Source organism: Acomys minous, assembly GCF_964271855.1.
Source record: "Acomys minous genome assembly, chromosome: 12".
Taxonomy (NCBI): Eukaryota; Metazoa; Chordata; class Mammalia; order Rodentia; family Muridae; genus Acomys; species Acomys minous.
The window spans coordinates 36,555,936-36,575,410 of NC_140493.1; the positions used below are offsets into that span (position 1 = coordinate 36,555,936).

Below are 19,475 nucleotides of genomic sequence, written 5' to 3' on the forward strand. Positions count from 1 at the left end.
CCAGTCAGAAAGTGACAAACCCACAGGAAAACGGGAACTGAGTGTTAGCGATCTAATGCATGCTACTGAAGGCAGTGCAGCCTTGGATCTGGCTTCAAATATGTCTCTTACCCTAACTCCTCAGGTTGAATGTTACAAATTAAATACTGGTGTTTTTGGACCTTTGCCTTCAGGCACAGTAGGATTGGTTCTGGAAAAAAGCGGGCTGACTTCTCAAGGTTTTATTGTGCATCCTGGTATTATAGATGGAGATTCTAAAGGGAAAATAAAAATCTTGGTATGTGTGAAAAAGGAGATGAAAATTGATGCCGGGGATAGGATTGCTCAACTCCTACTGTTTCCTTACATTAAGGACAAAGCCGCTCCAGTGGAAAGGACTGGTGCGTTCGGGAGCACAGGGACCCGTGTGTTCTGGCAAACAGTAATTAATGATCAGAGACCTAAGTTAATTATACAATTAAATGGTATTAAAATAGAAGGCTTGGTAAACAGTGGAGCTGACGTCTCCATCATTTGCCAGAAGTCTTGGAACCAAACTTGGCCACTTAAGAAGGTTTATACAAAAATTGTAGAAATTGGCAAGTTATCTCAAATAAAACAAAGTGTACAGTGGCTTGAGTGTGTGGGACCAGATGGGCAGATAGGGAGGCTGAAACCCTATGTGACTGACATTCCTATAAATCTATGGGGAAGAGACCTTTTACAGCAATGGGGTACTCAGATTACTATTCCTACAAATACTGGGATAAAAAAGATTGAAACAATGGGTGAATTGGTATGCGCTTCTAGGGAAGAGATTAATGTAAGTGATCAGAGGCGACCACCAGCTATGCCCATTGTCCAACCTCAAAATTCTTCAGGTTTAGAGTGTCAAAATTTATAAGAGGGACCACTGCTGAGATACCAACCGCCTTGCCCCTAAAATGGATTTCAAACAGACCTGTATGGCAGGAGCAGTGGCCCTTAACAAAAAAAAAGTTACAGGCGCTTCACGGTTTAGTGCAAGAGCAGCTAGAGGCTCAACACATCAAAGAATCTTCCAGTCCCTGGAATTCCCCTGTGTTTGTGGTAAGAAAGAAATCAGGTGGTTGGAGAATGATAACAGATTTGAGGGCCATAAACAAGGTGATTCAACCCATGGGTTCGCTTCAACCTAGAATTCCTTTGCCTTCCTTATTACCTCGGTCTTGACATATAATTACAATTGATTTAAAAGATTGTTTTTTTACCATACCTCTACACGAGAAGGACAGGGAAAGGTTTGCTTTCTCAGTACCTACTCTAAACAGTAATTCTCCAATGAAGAGATATCATTGGAAGGTACTTCCACAGGGAATGTTAAATAGCCCAACTTTATGCCAGTATTTTGTACAACAACCTTTAAAAATACTTCGTAAGCTGTTTCCTCAATCTATCATATATCATTACATAGATGATATTCTGCTAACTGATTCTGATCCTAGTATTGTAAAAAAAATGTTTCAGGAAGCACAAAAAATTCTGCCATGCTGGGGATTACAAATTGCGGTAAAAAAAAATACAAAAAGGAGATTCAATTACCTATTTAGGCTATAAAATAACTGAACAAAAAATTCGACCACAAAAGGTACAGATCCGTAGAGATCAATTACAAACTCTTAATGACTTTCAGAGATTATTGGACGATATTACCTGGTTAAGGCCTACAATCGGGTTAGCTACCTATGAGTTAAGTAACTTGTTTCAAATTTTACAAGGGGATTCGGATTTAAACAGTCCTAGGTGTTTAACTGCTGAAGCAAAAAAGGAGTTAATTCTGGTGGAACAAAAACTTCAAAAGACATATGTGGATAAAATTGATCCTGAACTTGGTTGCATTTTGGTTATTTTGCCTTCAAAACATTCTCCTACTGGGCTTCTCATACAAAGGGAAGACCGGATTATAAAATGGATATTCCTGCCAAATAAACAAAGCAAAAAATTAAAAACATATATAAAAAAAATTTCTAAATTGATTACAAAGAGAAGAATAAGGTTGCGTCAACTGTCAGGGATGGACCCGGCGAAAATTGTAGTGCCTCTTACTGATTCTGAGATTATGTCACTATGGGTAATTAATGAAAATTGACAAAAAGCTTGTAATAATTATTTGGAAAACATTAACAATAGATACCCAAAAAACAAACGTATACAGTTTATAAAAAGAACTAATTGGATCCTTCCAAGTATTGTAAAGAGGTCACCAATCTCAGGGGCACCCACCTTTTTCACTGATGCAAATAAATCAGGTATGGCTGGTTATAAGTCTGAGAAAATGACCAAGGTGATTAAAAGCCCCTTTACATCAGTTCAAAAATCAAAATTATATGCTATCCTTATGGTTTTGTTAGATTTTCCTGAACCTCTTAATATAATTACTGACTCTCAATATGCTGAAAAGGTTGTTTTGCATATAGAAACTGCTAAATTTACTCCTGATAACACAGAATTGACTACTTTATTTATAGAGCTGCAACAGGTCATCAGAAGCAGAAATTATCCCTTGTATATTACTCATATTCGATCCCATACAGGTTTACCAGGTCCATTGGCAGAAGGAAATGAAGAGATCAACAAATTATTGATAGGTAATGTATTCGAAGCCTCCAAATTTCACGAAAAACATCATGTCAATGGTAAGGGGTTGAAGAAAAGATTTTCTATCACTTGGCAACAAGCTAGAGAAATAATTAATAAATGTCCTACATGTTCCTTATATAGTCAACTACCATTACCTGCTGGAATTAACCCTAGAGGTAACAAAAAGAATGAAATTTGGCAGATGGATGTGTTTCATTTTGCAAAATTTTAAAAAATGAGATATGTGCATCATACCATTGATACCTATTCAGGTTTTCAATGGGCAACTGCCTTAAGTTCTGAAAGGGCTAACTGTGTGATTACTCATTTACTAGAAATAATGGCATTTATGGGAATACCTGCACAAATTAAGACTGACAATGCTCCTGCATATGTGTCCCTTAAGATGAAAAACTTCTTTATGTATTATAATATAAAACATGTTACTGGTATACCTCACAATCCCACAGGACAAGCAGTTGTGGAAAAAGCTAATCGTACCTTAAAAGAAATGCTTATTAAACAAAAGGGAAGGGTAAAGACACCCAGGGATCGATTAAATAATGCTTTGTTGACTCTAAATTTTCTTAATGTGAATGATGAAGGGACGTCAGCTGCGAAGAGACATTGGATAATAGAAAAAACTGAAAAATTGGGGCAACCAATATTCTTCAAGGACTTGGAAAGTATGAAATGGAAACCTACAGTAGTTTTGAGATGGGGTCGTGGGTATGCGTATGTTTCCACAGGAAATGAAAATATATGGCTACCAACTAAACTTATAAAGATTAGATCTAACCATATAACAAGTGAATCTTAAGAGCTACCTGGTTCTTAACAGCTTGACATTGTTCCTTACAGCTTGGAAAACTAATGCCCTCTTCTGTCCTATTGGTGTATATGCAGGTAGAGCCCTGTATTTGCAAAAAGCAGGACAATGCTGAAGACAACAGGCAACATGGGTGATTTAACCCCAAAAGCATGCCTCTGGCACCTCGAGCAAGATGCCTCAAATGATGTTCCCTTAAAAATTATATATGTACTAACATACCTGTACTAATGATTTATAAAGTCTGCTTACTTTCAGAGCAAAAAACAGGACAATTATGAAGATCGAACTTCTGCCTCTGGCACTACTGCTTCTTCCAAAAATTGCATACATATTAACAATAAATCGGCTAGCCGAAAGGATCGATCCCAAAAGGACTGGACAAAAAACAGCTAGCTTTTCCAGCGCTTGGCCAATATATTATTTTTCTTGGGTACCCAAAAAATATTTTTCTCTTAAACAACATCAAGTAATTTTGAGAACACGACGCCCCCATTCCCAGTAGGTGGGATGTGTGTTTTTGGTGGGTTACCAATGCTCATCTTTGCCTAACGGGGTTATTTACAATTAATAAAAGTTCATTTGGGGATTTCTTTCTTCTATCTTTCTTTCTCTCTTACTTTCTATCCCTTTTAATATTAAAAAAAAGGGGGGAAGGAAGGGAGGATACAAGATTGTAGAATAAAAGGTAGATTATTGAATCTACTAACTTAAAAATTTCTACATTGGTATTGTAGATTGATGGAAATTTAAGACTTTTGATTGATGGAAATTTAAGACTTCAACTTTTGCTTCACATTGATATGAACTTAAATTGTATACTCCATTCATTTTTGCCTTATGTATTGTATGTTTTATGTTGACAAAATATTGTATATTGTATGTCAGAAATTTACGTTCTTTTTGTTCAATGTTTATTTGATGTATTATTCATGTACCACTAATGTCTTATAAAAAACTGTTTGGAATCATCGGGGATAAAAGTTGGTATTTAGTTACGTAGAAATCCTATTAGATACTCACTTTGTTATAGAGCAGGTTTGTTTAATAGCTTGTCTATGTCTTCAAAGGAATAGATTGATAACTGTAAGAATAGATAGATTTGCTCTTCAAACTCTTCAGAGATCCACAAAATATGGCATTTAATGATGAGGGCTTTCCTGACAGAGAGAGACATCCGCTCCTGGCCGCCTCTCCATTTACATCATTGAAGATGGGGGCTTCAAAAGACGCTGGTGACAAAATGGTCACTAGACGAAAAAACTGCTCTGCTACTGCTCTTATCTCTACGGCTGATGACAGGCTGACTGTCTGCAACGATCAACAATGATGCTGGAAAGATGACTGTCCAGCTTTAAAGAAAATAGATGGACCAGACCGTCGGATTTCCTACTTCAAAAAACAGTTCGTTGGATGTTTTGGGCCGAAAGGCTGAAGACTGATTGCCCCAATGAAGGAGAGAATTCGGTGACTATCCAGGCAGTCTGCTCTCTCTGTACTCTGCAACTTGGAAGTTGCCTGCCAGCACTTCCTTTATTAGATAGATTTTCCTTCTTGGGTCTCTGATGAGATTGAAGACTAGATAGCCACAGTGTTACTAGAAGCTTTAGTAGATTAATAATTACAGTTTCTCATGAAAGAAAAAGACTCTCTTTGGTAGGATAGTGGTATACTTTCCCTTAGGATAACAAGTATAAAAGGACTTTGTTATGTTCTTGATTCCTGATAAGTATGTATATATGTATATATGTATATATGTGTATATAGTTCTTAATTTTTTAGAGAAGGGTGAGGTGTAGGATAGATTAAGCTTTGTCGCAGGTGGAAGCAGTCTTGACGGGCTTTACCCTTGGGGCACACCATGAATACCTTGTGAGAGACTGTTTGGAGCCTTCCTGGGCTTGGAATTCAGGAAGCCTACCTAGGAACCCCACCGTGGCTATTGTTTTCCTAATTGACCCTCGAAGGGAGAAGGGACCGCCCTTTGCTTATGACTGGGAAGAGGTAGGAGGAGAGAGGAAGAAGGCACAGAGAGAGAGGAAAGGCCCGGACCAGCTCGTGGGACTGAGACACCTAAGGACCCGTCCTGCCGAACGGATTCCAGGAGGTTTTAATCTTCTGTCCCTTTAACCTTTTTTTTTCCTTCTGATATATACTAGTTGGGTTGTATAATAAAGTTTAATTGTTAATAAACTAAGCCAACACTCCCCTCATAAAATACTTCAGTAACATCTAGTGAACTACAGAGCATGAGAATGAGTGGACTATACTTTCACATAAAGATACAGGTCTTTATGCACACTTCTGGGTGTTGAACGACAACAAAAAGCTAGCTATAAAGAGCACATCACATGAATGAGTCCATTTACGTAAAGTTCAAAACCAAGCACAATCGAGTTACTTCAGGAACAGGGCAAGCAGTCAGAACACCAGGGGGGAATGCTGACCGGAGCTGAGGAGGATGCTGATGCTACTGTGTTGATCTGAGTGTGAGCTCAGTAGGTTTGTTCACTCATGAAAAGTTACTACCTTTTTGTGTTTACATGTTGTACAGTTTTCTGTATGCATGCTGAACTTCACTATGAAGGTAAACAATCAAGGTGATAGATTATTTCAAAGCTTTCCCCTAAAAGATGACTGAGAAGGAACAAGCGATGATTCAGAAGCAGCTTGGAGCAGGGACAGGACGGGGACGGATAAGCATATGCCTGCCATCCTAAATGAACGCACTATATATTCAATACATACAAATGCAATTATAAAAATTAATTGAAATATATGATTTATAATCTACCTTGTAGAATTCTGATACCCACAAGAGAAGACATGAGCACCTCTCTCTGCCATACTCCCCTCTACACTGGGTACCACAAAATGAAGACCTCCTTTTGGCTGATCCAAAGAAAAATTAATATGTATCTTCAGGACCTTTAACTCTGCAATAAATAAATATATACATTTACTGACACATAAATAAGCAACAGTAACCTATATAATAGAGATGCTACAATGAGAGCCCCAGCCTGAGCATTATACTAAGGAATCAAAGAGCTGCTTGGGATAGGTAGGGCCCAGTGGTAGGGCCCTTGTCTAGATGCTAGCAGCCTGGGACCAAATCCTACTACATAGAAACAAAGACACTGGCCAGGCATGGTAGTGCACACCTTTAATCCCAGCTCTTGAGAGGCAGAGACAGGTGGATCTCTGTGAGTTCGAGGCCAGCCTGGTCTGCAAAGCAAGTCCAGGATAGCCAAGGCTACGAAGAGAAACCCTGTCTCAAAAAAGCCAAAATAGGAAACAAAGACACTGTACCACTTCCACAGCATAGGCTTTTACATGTTTCCACTTACACTGGTTGATGGCTTGCCTCCCATCTATCAACTGCTGCTTGCAGTCTCTCACAAAACACAGTATCACTCACAGCATAGTCTCTTCTCAACATTTCTGACAGCATATAATATTGTCAGAAAAAAAGTCAAAATCCCTAATATGATACTTTAAGACCTGTTAAATCCAACTGTAATTCTACTTTTCAAGTTTTTATCCCAAACTGTCAATTGTATTTGACTTTGGAGAGTAAAGGAAGGCAAGCAGGGTGGAGGGATTACTGACAAAACTGTATCATCTACTATGTTTTTAAATTATAGTTTGTTTCTATATAGTAAAAACGTCTCGGCAGGTGTGGTGGTGCATGCTTTTAGTCCCAGCCCTTGGAAGGCAGAACTTGGCTGGGTTTGAGGGCTGCCTGGTCTACAGAGCAGGTTTCAGGAAGGCCAGGGCTGTTATACAGAGAAACCCTGTCTCAGAACGAAACAAAACAAAATGCCCTGCTAGAATTAGGTTAAAAATAGTTATTTTAATTTTCCTTGATATTACAAGTGCCTGCACATGCAATGATAAGCTTCTACACATGCTCTGAACTGAGCGATACAACTATTTTCTCACCTGCTCCGAAACACACTGAAAATAAAACCAAAACAAAGTGTTTTCTTTTTTCTTTCCTTGGGTTTTATAAGGCTAAATGAAGAGAAGGAAGTATTCAAACAGCAATTGTAATAACGACATTTTTAAAGAAAGGATAATGAAAATTTATAAGGGCTAAAGTCAAAGTATTCGGGGCATGTGGCAGCCCTGCTCTACCACAAATCAGCTCAGTGAACTGACCTGTGGGACTTGAGGGCGAAGGAACCAGGACTGCTAATGCTGCAAAAATGCTGCTATTCCAAACGGATCTGACACTGCATGACACATGCTCTAGCTGAATGATTTTTAAAGTGCCTTTCATTAAAAAACAAAAAAAAAACAAACAAACAAAATACAGCCGGGTGGAGTGGCACATGCCTTTGATCCCAGCACTCAGGACACAGAGGTAGATGGATTTCTGAGTTTGAGGCCAGCCTGGTCTACAGAGCAAGTTCCAGGGCAGGCAAGTTCAAAACAAATAACAAAAAATGAAAGGAGCTGGTGGCATAGCCTGATGACAGAGAACATGCCTACCATCCACAAAGTGGTTTCCCAGAACTACGGAAACAGTGAAACCAGTTAATTTTGTAACAGCCTGTAGTCACCATACACCTATTAACCCAGGACCCTAAAAGAAAGAATTTTCCAACGTCTTTTGTACATTTCCACTGGCTGGTTTAGTTTACACATCACTGACTTTCTGGCCTCCAAGTCTAACAGGATGTATTTCACAGTAGTGTGATACATTCCTGGGCCTTTACCATCGACGTGCTTCCAGAGCTCCGACGGAACCTTAATGCAGAGCTCTCCATTCCCCGCGTCAGGGTCAACAGCACTAACCGCAGCTGCATACGCATTGGAAAAATAATTGAGATTTCTCCTAGGGAGATAAAAAGCCAACTTGTAATAAAAGTAAGCCACACATTTCACCAAGATCTTTCTAATATCAATGGGTATCAATTATTTCTAAGTATTATGTCTTATACAATTTGTAAGAATATTTTTTTAGCCAAGTTAACTACTCCTTATGCTGTTTACCATGTTAGGAACTATTAACATGACGGGCATGGTGGAGCCATATTTGATCCCAGCACTCTGGAGGCAGGAGGATCTCTGTGAATTCAAGGACACCCTGAGCTCAAAACAGGAAGAAAAGAAAGAGAGAAGAAGAAAAGGAAAAGATTGAAAAAAGGAAAGAATGAGTGAAAGAAACAAAAGAAAAGAGCTAAAAAGAAGAAAGAAAGAAAAGAAAGAAAGAAAGAAAGAAAGAAAGAAAGAAAGATAGGTAGGCAGGGCGGTGGTGGCGTACGCCTTTAATCCCAGCACTTGAGAGGAAGAGGCAGGTGGATTGTTGTGAGTTCAAGGTGAGCTGGTCTACAATTACAAAGTGAGTCCAGGACAGCCAAGGCCACACACAGAAACCCTGTCTCCAAAAAAAAAAAGAAAAAAGAAAAAGAAAAAAAGAAGCTAAAAAGAACTATTAAAGTCAGGCATGGTGGTACACACCTGCAATCCCGCACTCGAGAGGCAAAGGCAGGCAGATCTCTATGAGTTCGAGGCCAGCCTGGTCCACAAGGTGAGTAAGTCCAGGACAGCCAAGTCTACATACACAGAAAAACCCATCTCGAAAAAACAAAAACAAACTATTAAAGTGATCATTGTGTTAACATTCTTCATTAACTCTAGAATGTCAAAATCACTACTTTTCTGATAGTATAAAGCTTCCAATCATATTAAAATCCCCTTGGCTTACTAAGCACAACTTGTGGCACCCTATCCTGTCCGACTCAGTATGTTTGGCAAATACGTGAGATGTGCAAACCTAAGAAGTTCGTAGATGATACTAATGTAGCTTGTCTGAGAACACGCCTGGAGAACTGCCGCTTTAAAGCAATATGACATATCCTGGGCTAGTTAAAATACCATCTTTTGTTTGTTAGTGTGTTTGTTTTTCAAGACAGGGTCTCTCTGTGTAGCCCTGGCTGTCCTAGACTCACTTTGTAGACCAGGTTGGCCTCGAACTCAGTGATCCGCCTGCCTCTGCCTCTCAAGTAAAGTACCATCTTGACTGAAGAGTTTACAACTGAGTTTGGCATCCTGCTACAAACCACCAACAATCACGGAAATAATATGACCAAATGCTATCAAGGCTTTTTTACATGCCGTCAAATATAGTTGACAGTGGATATAGTATTGCATGAGATACTTTAAAATAGTGAAAATAGTTAAAAGTGTCTCTAGTCTGAAGATGATGGTGACCATCCAATTCATTAAAACAATTTCTTGATATTTATGAAGTAAACACATAAAAATATTAAAACAGAAACATCGTTAAAATAACTTGCCAAAAATAAATATTCTGAAAAATTCCAGATAATACTTCTTTAAAACTGTAGTATGAAGAAGGGAAATTTACTTCTTATGTTAGACAAAGGTTGGAAAATCTTGGGCAAAATTTGCAGAACAGTAAAAGCAACAGAAATACAACAAATAGGCCTATTATAACAATAATGGAAAACGATTTTGAAAACGTTAACCCAATCTCTAAAAACAGTAACAGAATGACTTAAAAACATCAGCAGCTACTGCTGCTGCTGCTGCTTCTTTTCTTTGCTTTTTTTTCTTTTTGGTTTGAGATAGAGTTTCTCTGTTTAGCCTTGGCTGTCCTGGACTCACTTTGTAGAGCAGGCTGGTCTTGAACTCAGAGACCCTCCTGCCGCTGCCTCCTGAGCGCTACGATTTTAGGCATGCACCACCACACCCAGCTAAACATCAGCGTCTATACATGTATAACTTACTGTTTTGATTCACTGTGACAAACTTCTAAGGTTGGATCATTATAAATAAAAGCAGCCTCCAAGTCATTGATCCTGACGCGGTATATTCTACACTGTTTACTGTTCAACTTGATTCTATTCAAGTTTGCAACTGTAGGAAATATTGTCAGCTCCACAAATCCCTGTAAAGATAAAGAACAGCTGTTATAAACGCTTTACTATTTTAGAGTATATTTCTTTAATTACTACTTATATATGTTGCCTCCAAAGATAAAATCACAAATAGCTACATACATGTGTTTGCCAAGAATCTTAATTTCACATACTAATTGTACCAGTGACTGAACTGAATGCATACAATTTATCTTTACCAGCCTGGTGCTTCCTTCATCTGTGCTATTCGTGGTAAGGAAGCCATTGTTGACTAGAAAAGCAAAAACATTTCAGAGTGTCAAATACAAGACTTCCTAGATAGACTGCAACCAAGAAAAAGGCTAGAGGACCAAAAAATGATAGAAGAGAAAGTTACAACCAGGAGGTTAATGTAAAAGAATCTGTTGGTACAAACAACTTCAGCTTTAAAAACTACACTATTGGGGGATGGGGAGATGGGTTGGTGGTTAAGAGCACTGTCTGCTCTTCCACGGGTCCTGAGTTCCCAGCAACCACATGGTTGCTCACAACCATCTATACCCTCAAATGCCCTCTTCTGGCATGCAGGTATACATGCAGATAAAGTACTCATACACATAAAATAAATAAAATCTAAACAAAACAAAGCAACCAAGCCTTCACTACTGAAGCTAATGCGTGTGAGTCTCCTTGCACTCATTAAGTGAAGAAATACATAGCAGCAAACGCTGCCAGAGAAAACAAAGGCAGGAGGCAGGCAGGAGGCAGGCAGGAGGCAGGCAGGGGCAGCAGTCCTTCCTAATGCTGACCGACGCCCTGCCAACGAGTCCCATGTCATATACACTTCTACCATGCCTTCTACCTGAAGGCCGTGCAGTCCATCTACAGAGACTACTATACAACTGGCAGCTACATACTCCGACCAACTTTCTACATTGACTCAAATGGGACAGAGAGGTGTGCCAAGGGCCATCCTGTTAAAGGAGCTCATTAGGCACGTGGGTGTTTCAGGTGATCCGGTATTTTGCAAGGTCTGTACTGTGATGCACCCCCAGAACTGCTTCCAGTCTCTGACATATTGTCAAGAGCCATTGATTTGGGGAAGTTCAGTAGGCATGAGAGATCTCTGGAAGGGATCCAGTATTTTGCAAGGTCTGTACCATGATGCACACCAGATTTGCTTCCAATCTCTGACAACCCTGTCAACTGTGCACTGCTGCATCTCTCTAAAATCTGGCACTAGAGTCGGGCATAGTAGTGCATGCCTTTAATGCCAGCACTCAGGAAGGCAGAGACAGGTGGATTACTGTGAGTCTGAGGCCAGCTTGGTCTACAAAGTGAGTCTAGGACAGCCAAGGTTACACAGAGAAACTCTACCTCAAAAAACCAAAAAGAAAAAACATCTGGCATTGGTGTGAACTGTCACTTTCTGAATATTGCCCAGCTCTGAGGAAATTTCCTACAAGATCTTGTTGAAGGTGTACTGTTGTCCAGATGAATTCATCCCTAATTATGGAATTCCTGATTTGATTCAAATAGTTTAAAAAGTTAAATTGTTTTAGATCGTCTAAAACAATATGAGAGCTTATGGCTGCAATAAACACTCTTGTGGACCTCCAAATGCCTCACTAAGGGATATCCTGGAAGCAGATTTGTGGCCTCAGATAAATCTTCACTCCAGATGGTACAACGAATCCTGGTATTCACCATAATTATAGGCAAGTTGGTTTAAACTTTCCATGAACCTAAAATGTAACGGGGGGCTACCTAGAGATGTCTAAATTAAGCACAAACCTTAATATCTAAATATACAAACTGTTCTAATTCCTCATACCTTGTTACTTTGTGGCATCGTGTGCTGTCATTTTAAATTTACTGTTTCTTAGAATGAAAGACAGATAAAATTATTGTCCTAAACTCATTATGAACTGAGAAATAGCTGGATAATGTATAGTTAGATCAGTCCTAATTGAAAAGCCATATATTCTTGTAAGCTTTAGACCCTGTTAACCTTTAGGCCTTGTCAACCTCTGTCACTCTGAACTCACTGTGAACTTATGAAATGGATACATAGATAAGAAATGTTTAGCTTTAAAACATGTAACGTGTTGTATTTTTTAATTCATGTGTTTTTGTGATTAATTGCTCTTTTTGACTATGAGGTAATTTACCTTTCTCAGAAGTATAAGAACGGTAACCAACAATAAATGGCATTGAAATTGGGAAGCTTAACTTCAGTTGAAGTTAAGATGCCTAACTTCATCCACCTTTTCTCTTGAATGTATGTGTGGGTGTGAGTGGTTTATTTCCTATCTCTCTCTTATTTCTTATTTCCCTGTAGATTGGCAAATAAGCTAGCAGACTCAGGGCTTTACCATCAGCCTTCTAGGGCTAGCAGGCCTGTTTATATTAGCTTACTGGAGATCTCTGCAAAGAGGCCTACAGATCAGTGAGCCTCCTTTTACGACCCCCCCCCCTTGCAGTTTCTAGTTAGAAGCCACTTTTACAGCCTCAGCTACAGGAAATTTGTGATCAGTTTAAGTTTCCCTCCTTGGTCACAGAACAGCTAGTCTCTAGAGAAGAAACCTGGGCTCCCTTTCCTCTTTCTTCTTTCAATCCTGATCAGTTGCTTGAGCCATCAGTTCTGGTGACCCAAGAGGTGAAGCGAACAGGAAGGGAACCTGCATCCTACCCCAGATACCCTACCCAGAAGGCTCTGGACCTTCTCAGAGCCACAGCCAGGCATTAACACAGGTGAAATACAGAATGCATGTCCAGTGGTTTCTATAGGCTTGAATGAAAACCGTTATACTTATGTATGAACTATGGGAGGGCACAAAATGTTTCAAATGCCATATAGTGAGTATGAGGATTTTAAGGTTCTAACAGGCGTATCTACAAGCAATCAAACAGTCCACATAGAGGACTGGATATGACGCAATTCCTACACATCAGGCAATTGCTACACTACCTTCTTAGGTACTCTCTAATCCTGATACTAACTCTAAGGAAAAAAAGTGCTACTTGAAATATTTTACACAAAAGCCCTAGAGATATGTACTACTGCAAAGTATATTAAGTGTTAACTTTTATACACAAATTATTAAGGTAAGAAATGCTAGCTAGGCTGGGCGTGGTGGCACATGCCTTTAATCCCAGCACTCAGGAGGCAGAAGCAGGCAGATCGCTGTGAGTTCAAGGCCAGCCAGGTCTACAAAGCGAGTCCAGGACAGTCAAGGCTACACAGAGAAACCCTATCTCAAAAAACCAAAACAAACAAACAAAAAAATACTAGCTAGATCTAAATCTATCTGTTTCTACTAGTCTATACTCCTCTGGGCACAATGATTTTAAATAAAGTTCATGAATATTTTCTGTATAACCTTTAGACCAACTGCTCAAAAACATTCAATTTTACAGCCACTCAGCTCCCAATTCCAAAAGAAGAGGCACATACTCTTAAATCAAACCATCAACTTAAATCAACAATTTAGATGTGAAAGCAAAGGCCAGAATATTGTGAGGAAAAAAAAAACCTTTGTATTTTAAAGTACAAAATAAGCTGTTTATGACACATGCTTGTGACATTTGGACTTGAGAAGTGAAGACAGGAGGATGGCCACAAGATTGTAGCCAGCATGGCCTACAAAACCCAAAAGGTGTAAACCATGAGATGGTATAGCAGGAAGGCCAAAATACATAGACCCTCCCTTCCTCCTTCAATGTAGTCTTAGCTGGGCTGGAACTCTCCATGGAGATCCAGTTGGCCTCAAATTCCAATGTCTGAGTCTAGCGCTGGGATTAAAGTTGTGTGACACCATGCCTTGCCCAAAACTGTCCTAAATTACCCTGCCAATCACCCAATGACCACCCTAAATAAATGAACTCAGATTAAGTGAAAACCAGCAAGTAGAACCAACTGAATCTGGTGCTGAGAGTGGTGGTGCATGCCTTTAATCTTGGCAGCCAGAGGTGGATCTTTGTGAGTTTGAAAGCCAGCCTGGTTTACAGAGTGAGTGAGTTTCAGAAACCCAGGACCTGCATAGTGACACTGTCTCAAAAAATGACAGATCTGTAACTTTTGATGACAGCCTGAGTAATATGGTGTCAAGATTCCAAAAAAGAAAAGTGAATTAGAAAAGGTTATGGAAAGAGCTAATAACCAACAGTTACCTGTAGACAGTATAACTGGTTTTCTAAATTGATGCTGATAATACAAAGATGAAGGGAGTGTATTTTGGGGTAACAGTTCCCTAACGGCATAGGGCCCTAACCTGCATGCACCAATCGGACCCACTGACCTTCACAAGCTTCTGCCGCCGACAGGACTGACATCCTCAGATCGCCCAGCATCTCACAATTACTCCGCCCATTATTTTCCCCAGCACTTCATAACTAGCTACCCCATGTCTTCTAGTCTTTCTGAAAACTCTTTATTTACTGTATTTTAAATGAACTATCTCCTGAAGGTCTGAGAGAAGCTGCCTATTCTCTCATTTATGATTAAACTAGAGTAAAGGGAAACAGGCAGTCTTGCTGCTCTTTCTTGGCTATTCATCAGCTTGAATGTAGTAAATACTCCAAAACCAGGACAGCGGTCGCTTGTAGGTAAATGCACACTCTCTGTCAACAGCCCTTGTATTTGAGTCCTAGATGCACCACCTGGTACCTATATGATCCTATCTGGCATGGAGCACACGCCTATAACGCCTGCAGTCGGGTGGCAGAGGCCAAACACCCTACTGACACCGACTTCAAGCTCCTTGAGCTAAATCAACAAGAGCGCCTCCATTCCAGGAGGACAGTCAGTATCAGAATCCGGAAGGCCCCTCCACACTGCGGATACCAACACCATGGATTTGGGTGTCCATAGCACTTCTCCTTTTACCGCCCTTCTCTTCGAGTCTCTATTCAAGGGCACCAAGTCCAAGCAACGGGATCATCCCGTGCAGACTACAGAAAAGCAATGGTACACAAACTTGAGCAACGCCCACCAGGGGTTCTTCTGCTAAACGACATACAGGCAGGAGATTTGCTCTTCTATTACTCCTTCATTTACCTACCTTCCGCTGAACCTCTCTGCTCTCGGCTCCCTCGTTTATGGAGTCGGGACTGAAACCTTAACTAGCCCAAGGGGTTACAGTGAGGGTCCGATGAGTTAACATACACACACCTAAGGGATGTCTTAACAGACAGGAAGGACGACTCACCTAACGTTCACCATAATTCAATCAATCATGCTGACTCCAATCGACTTTCGTAAAGCTTCGAGACCTATATCACTTAAATATACTCCCCAATTCTTCCACATTCTCTACAAGATCCACCTAAACATCTTCTATCCCCCAAAATTCAAAATAAACAGCAATCTGTGATGAATTCTACAGAAGAAATTCCATAAGTGAGCAGCTGATCCACTGACTCTTCTTAGGCTCTTTATATATCTAAAATTCAGCCGGGCGTGGTGGCACACACACCTTTAATCCCAGCACTCAGGAGGCAGAGACAGGCAGATTGCTTTGAGTTCAAGGCCAGCCTGGTCTACAAAGTGAGTCCAGGACAGCCAAGGCTACACAGAGAAACTCCGTTCAAAAAACCAAATAAATAAATAAATAAATAAATAAATAAATCTAAAATTCTAAGACTGCTGTGACTACAGGCTTATTCTTGTCTCATGCACAATGTGAAAGTGCTTGATTATAAAGACTTCCTATTCCAATTCCACAACGCACTTACTATATTACACATTTTAGTCAGGAGAGGAGGTAGGGAGAACTGAGGCAACGCGTATAGCAAAAGAATATGACAAACAGACTTGAACTTTTAATTTCTGGAAGATTATAGAGTCCCCTAGAACTGTGAAAAGCACACTTAAACTGTTTATGATGACCGGGAATGATCTTACCACAACAGATTTTCTCTGGAAGTTTATGTTGTTGATACAGACGACCTGATGGGTTGTATATTTTTAAAAAAAGAAAAAGAAAAAAAGAAAGAAAAGTACTATTATTAAATGAAAGCATAACTCTATTCAAGTACAAATAAGGACTATGTTTTAAGCCGCTCAAAACCAACACAAGAAGTTTGCATCTTCAAATTATACAAAATGAGTAATCTGCTTATTTTAAATCTAGCATCAGCCATGAAAAGGTTTGTCTTGACAAAAATACAGCAGTACTTTAAGAAAGGTTTTATGAGCCTGTATGGAAGGCGGGTGCGCTAAATCTGCTAAGTAATACTGTCAATTCAAAAAGTTTTCACCCTACAAACATCACTGTCAACTGGACTCTAATTTCCCACTAGTTTGCTAGGCTCAAGTCAGTCACAGAATCAATGAACACAATATCAAAGAGGGGCGAGATAGGCGGGAAGAGTTGAAAAGGTACTTATAATTTGTACGGCCGTGGGCTTTCGAAGCCTTTGTCTCCTTTCTTCCTGTTCATTCTGGAGGACTCTATGCCGGTGGGCGGCATGAAGCGCTCCGGCGGGGCTCGCCTTCCCGGCTGCTCGGGGGACAGCAGCGCATTCCCGGTTAGCGGCCCGTGCACCCTGAGCACCCGGCCACTCGGCCTCGGCCTCGCGCCCCCTCCCCGACCACTCCTGGCGGCCTCAGCCCGGTCCCTGTCACAAAGATGAGACGCTCTACAGTCTCCCAATGCCACTGCCACCGCCACCCGACATCTTGCCCGTCCCCTCTGACCGGTGACGTCAGAGGAAGTGACGCCACGGGGGAGGCAGAACCCAGAAGCTAGATGAGTCCGCACGTCAGTGGGCGGGGCCTGCACGCTAAAGCGGGCTTTTCCCTTCCGCTCCTAATTTCTAGAAATGTTCAGAACATTTCTAGAAATTAGGAGACCAGAGGAGAGATTTACTGGATGAGAAGATAGGGAAGGGAGAAAGGGATAAGTGTTAGATGAATCATGCTTTGGTTAAGTGTTCAGGACAGGAGCATAGTGTAACCGAGGTAAGGGGCGAGGGCCTGGGAAGCAAGTAATGGTCCTAAAACCAAACCGTTTGTTTTGTCAATAACACACTCACCCATTTGGACCCTGTGATTTAAACTACAAATGTGTAATTAGGGAACTCTCGAGCCCCGAAGTCACAAGGTATTTATCTTAATGAATCAACAGACATAAAATCACATCCATAAATGCAGAAAATTTTATTAAAAGACATTCTGATGCCATTGTATTTGCATTTCCTGTTCTTGAGAGTCAAAGAGGCAAACTCTTTGTTTGTTAACTCTCTGCCAACTGCCATTTGCCCATTAACATTTTTCTACCTGCACATATTTAACTTTGCTTACCCCTTCTTTCCTGTTTTTCTTTTTTAAAGATGTATTTCATATACAGTGTTCTGCCTGCATGTATGCCTGCACACCAGAAAAGGGTACTAGATCTTATAGATGGTTGTGAGCCACCATATGGTTGCTGGAAATTGAACTCAGGACCTCTGGAAGAACAGACAGTGCATTTAATTGCTGAGCCATCTCTCCAGCCCTGCCACCACCACCACCACTCTTTCTTTCTTTCTTTCTTTCTCTCTTTTTTTTTTTTTTTTTTTTTTGAGACAGGGTTTCTATTGTGTAGCCCGGGCTGTCCTGGACTCGCTCTGTAGACTAGGCTGCCCTCGAATTTACAGAGATCCGCCTGCCTCTGCTTCTGTCTCCCAGGTGCCGGGATTAGAGGCGTGCCCCACCACACCCGGCTCTTGCTTACCCTTTCTAATGGTTCTGCTGATATTAGCTGATTTTAAATTAATTTGTACTTTGGTCTAAACAAAACCAATTAGGAAAATATTGCCATGGCTTTATCAAATGTCCCAAAGCTAAAAAAATTTTCCCAGTGAACATTTATTTATTAAACACATACAAGGTAAAGTCAGAGCTCATGAGTGCCTTATGTGACAGTGCTCATGCAAACCACCTCATTCTTTCTCATTTGCTGGGAGCATCCTCAGATTTAGGTCATTTTCTACAATGATATAATACCCACAAGGATAGCAGCAGGTGTGTTTAGTCTTCTCAGAGACTGGAGGAGAGGGCAGTGATAGTCACAACTGGTGGAAACTTTGCTGTTTTAAAGATACAATGAAGAGCAGGGCGTGGTGGCGCACGCCTTTAATCCCAGCACTTGGGAAGCAGAGGCAGGTGGATCACTGTGAGTTCAAGGCCAGCCTGGTCTACAAAGTGAGTCCAGGACAGCCAAGGCTACACAGAGAGACCCTGTCTCAAAAACCCAAAAAAAAAAAAAAAAAAAAAAAAAAGATACAATGAAGCTGGGCATGGTGGTGCATGCCTCTAATCCCAGCACTTGGGAGGCAAAGACAGGTGGATCACTGTGAGTCCAAGACAGCCAGGGCTACACAGAGAAACCCTGTCTCAAAACAAAACAAGAAACCAAAAGCAAACAAAAAGCCACTGAAGTGAATTCACCTCTTTCCATGAAAGTGCCAGTCTGCTCAAAACTGTCTGGAAAGTATTGTAACCATCCGTGGTCTCACTGGCTTCTTCCAGAAAGCTGTAGGTGATTGTTTCAAGATTAGTACAGGACACAAAAGTCTGTGTTTTCCAGGTACACGTATATGTGATGACATGAGGTCTGTAGTCTGGTCAAGGTCAGTGTTTGAATTGCTGTTGGTGTCAACCTCTAGACAGTGGTTCTCAAACTGGGGATTGTGACCCCTTTGGGGATTGAATGGCCCTTTCACCAGGGTCGCCTAGGACCATCTGCATATCAGACATTTACTTCACATCTTCGTTTACTGCATATCTTTTAAATACCAAATGAGATGTGAGATATAAAATATGAAACATGCCACACAACAGATATTATATGGATGAGTTTATTGTATGAGCATGGGGAGAGAAGTAAAGCCCCGCCCCCACTCAGAGAGAGAGAGACAGAGGAAGAGAAGAAAAGAGAAAGAAGAGACAAGAATAGAGGAAAAGAGCAAAAGAGTGGAGGAGGGAGAGCAAAAGGGAGAGGCAAGAGAGGAAGAGGTAGGTAGGTTTGTCCTCTTATATAGTGCTGTGCAGGGCCACGCCTAGTGGCAGGCAGACATGACATCACAGGTTGCTAGGCAGAGTGGGGCAGAATCCTAACAATATCAAACTTTAGGGAGCCAGGCAGTGGTGGCACACACCTTTAATTCCAGCACTCAGGAGGCAGAGGCAG

At 40.7% G+C, this 19,475-nt stretch overlaps 1 protein-coding gene across 2 annotated transcripts in view; it reads right to left on the reverse strand.

Moving 5' to 3' along the window:
* TAF2 (TATA-box binding protein associated factor 2) overlaps nt 1-17,028 on the reverse strand; it is a 67,833-nt gene extending 50,805 nt beyond the window's left edge. Inside the window, exons 1-5 of one of the 2 annotated variants that reach the window (XM_084747903.1) lie at nt 16,689-17,027; nt 16,205-16,258; nt 10,189-10,349; nt 8,152-8,270; nt 6,222-6,363 (exon numbers count right to left, since the gene is read on the reverse strand). In XM_084747903.1, coding sequence (XP_084604029.1) covers nt 6,222-6,363; nt 8,152-8,270; nt 10,189-10,349; nt 16,205-16,258; nt 16,689-16,772 — 560 coding nt within the window. In that variant the 5' untranslated portion in view covers nt 16,773-17,027. Of the gene's footprint in view, nt 1-6,221; nt 6,364-8,151; nt 8,271-10,188; nt 10,350-16,204; nt 16,259-16,688 lie in introns of both variants that reach the window. The other variant, XM_084747904.1, reaches the window with a different exon arrangement.
* Nucleotides 17,029-19,475: the final 2,447 nt, after the last annotated feature.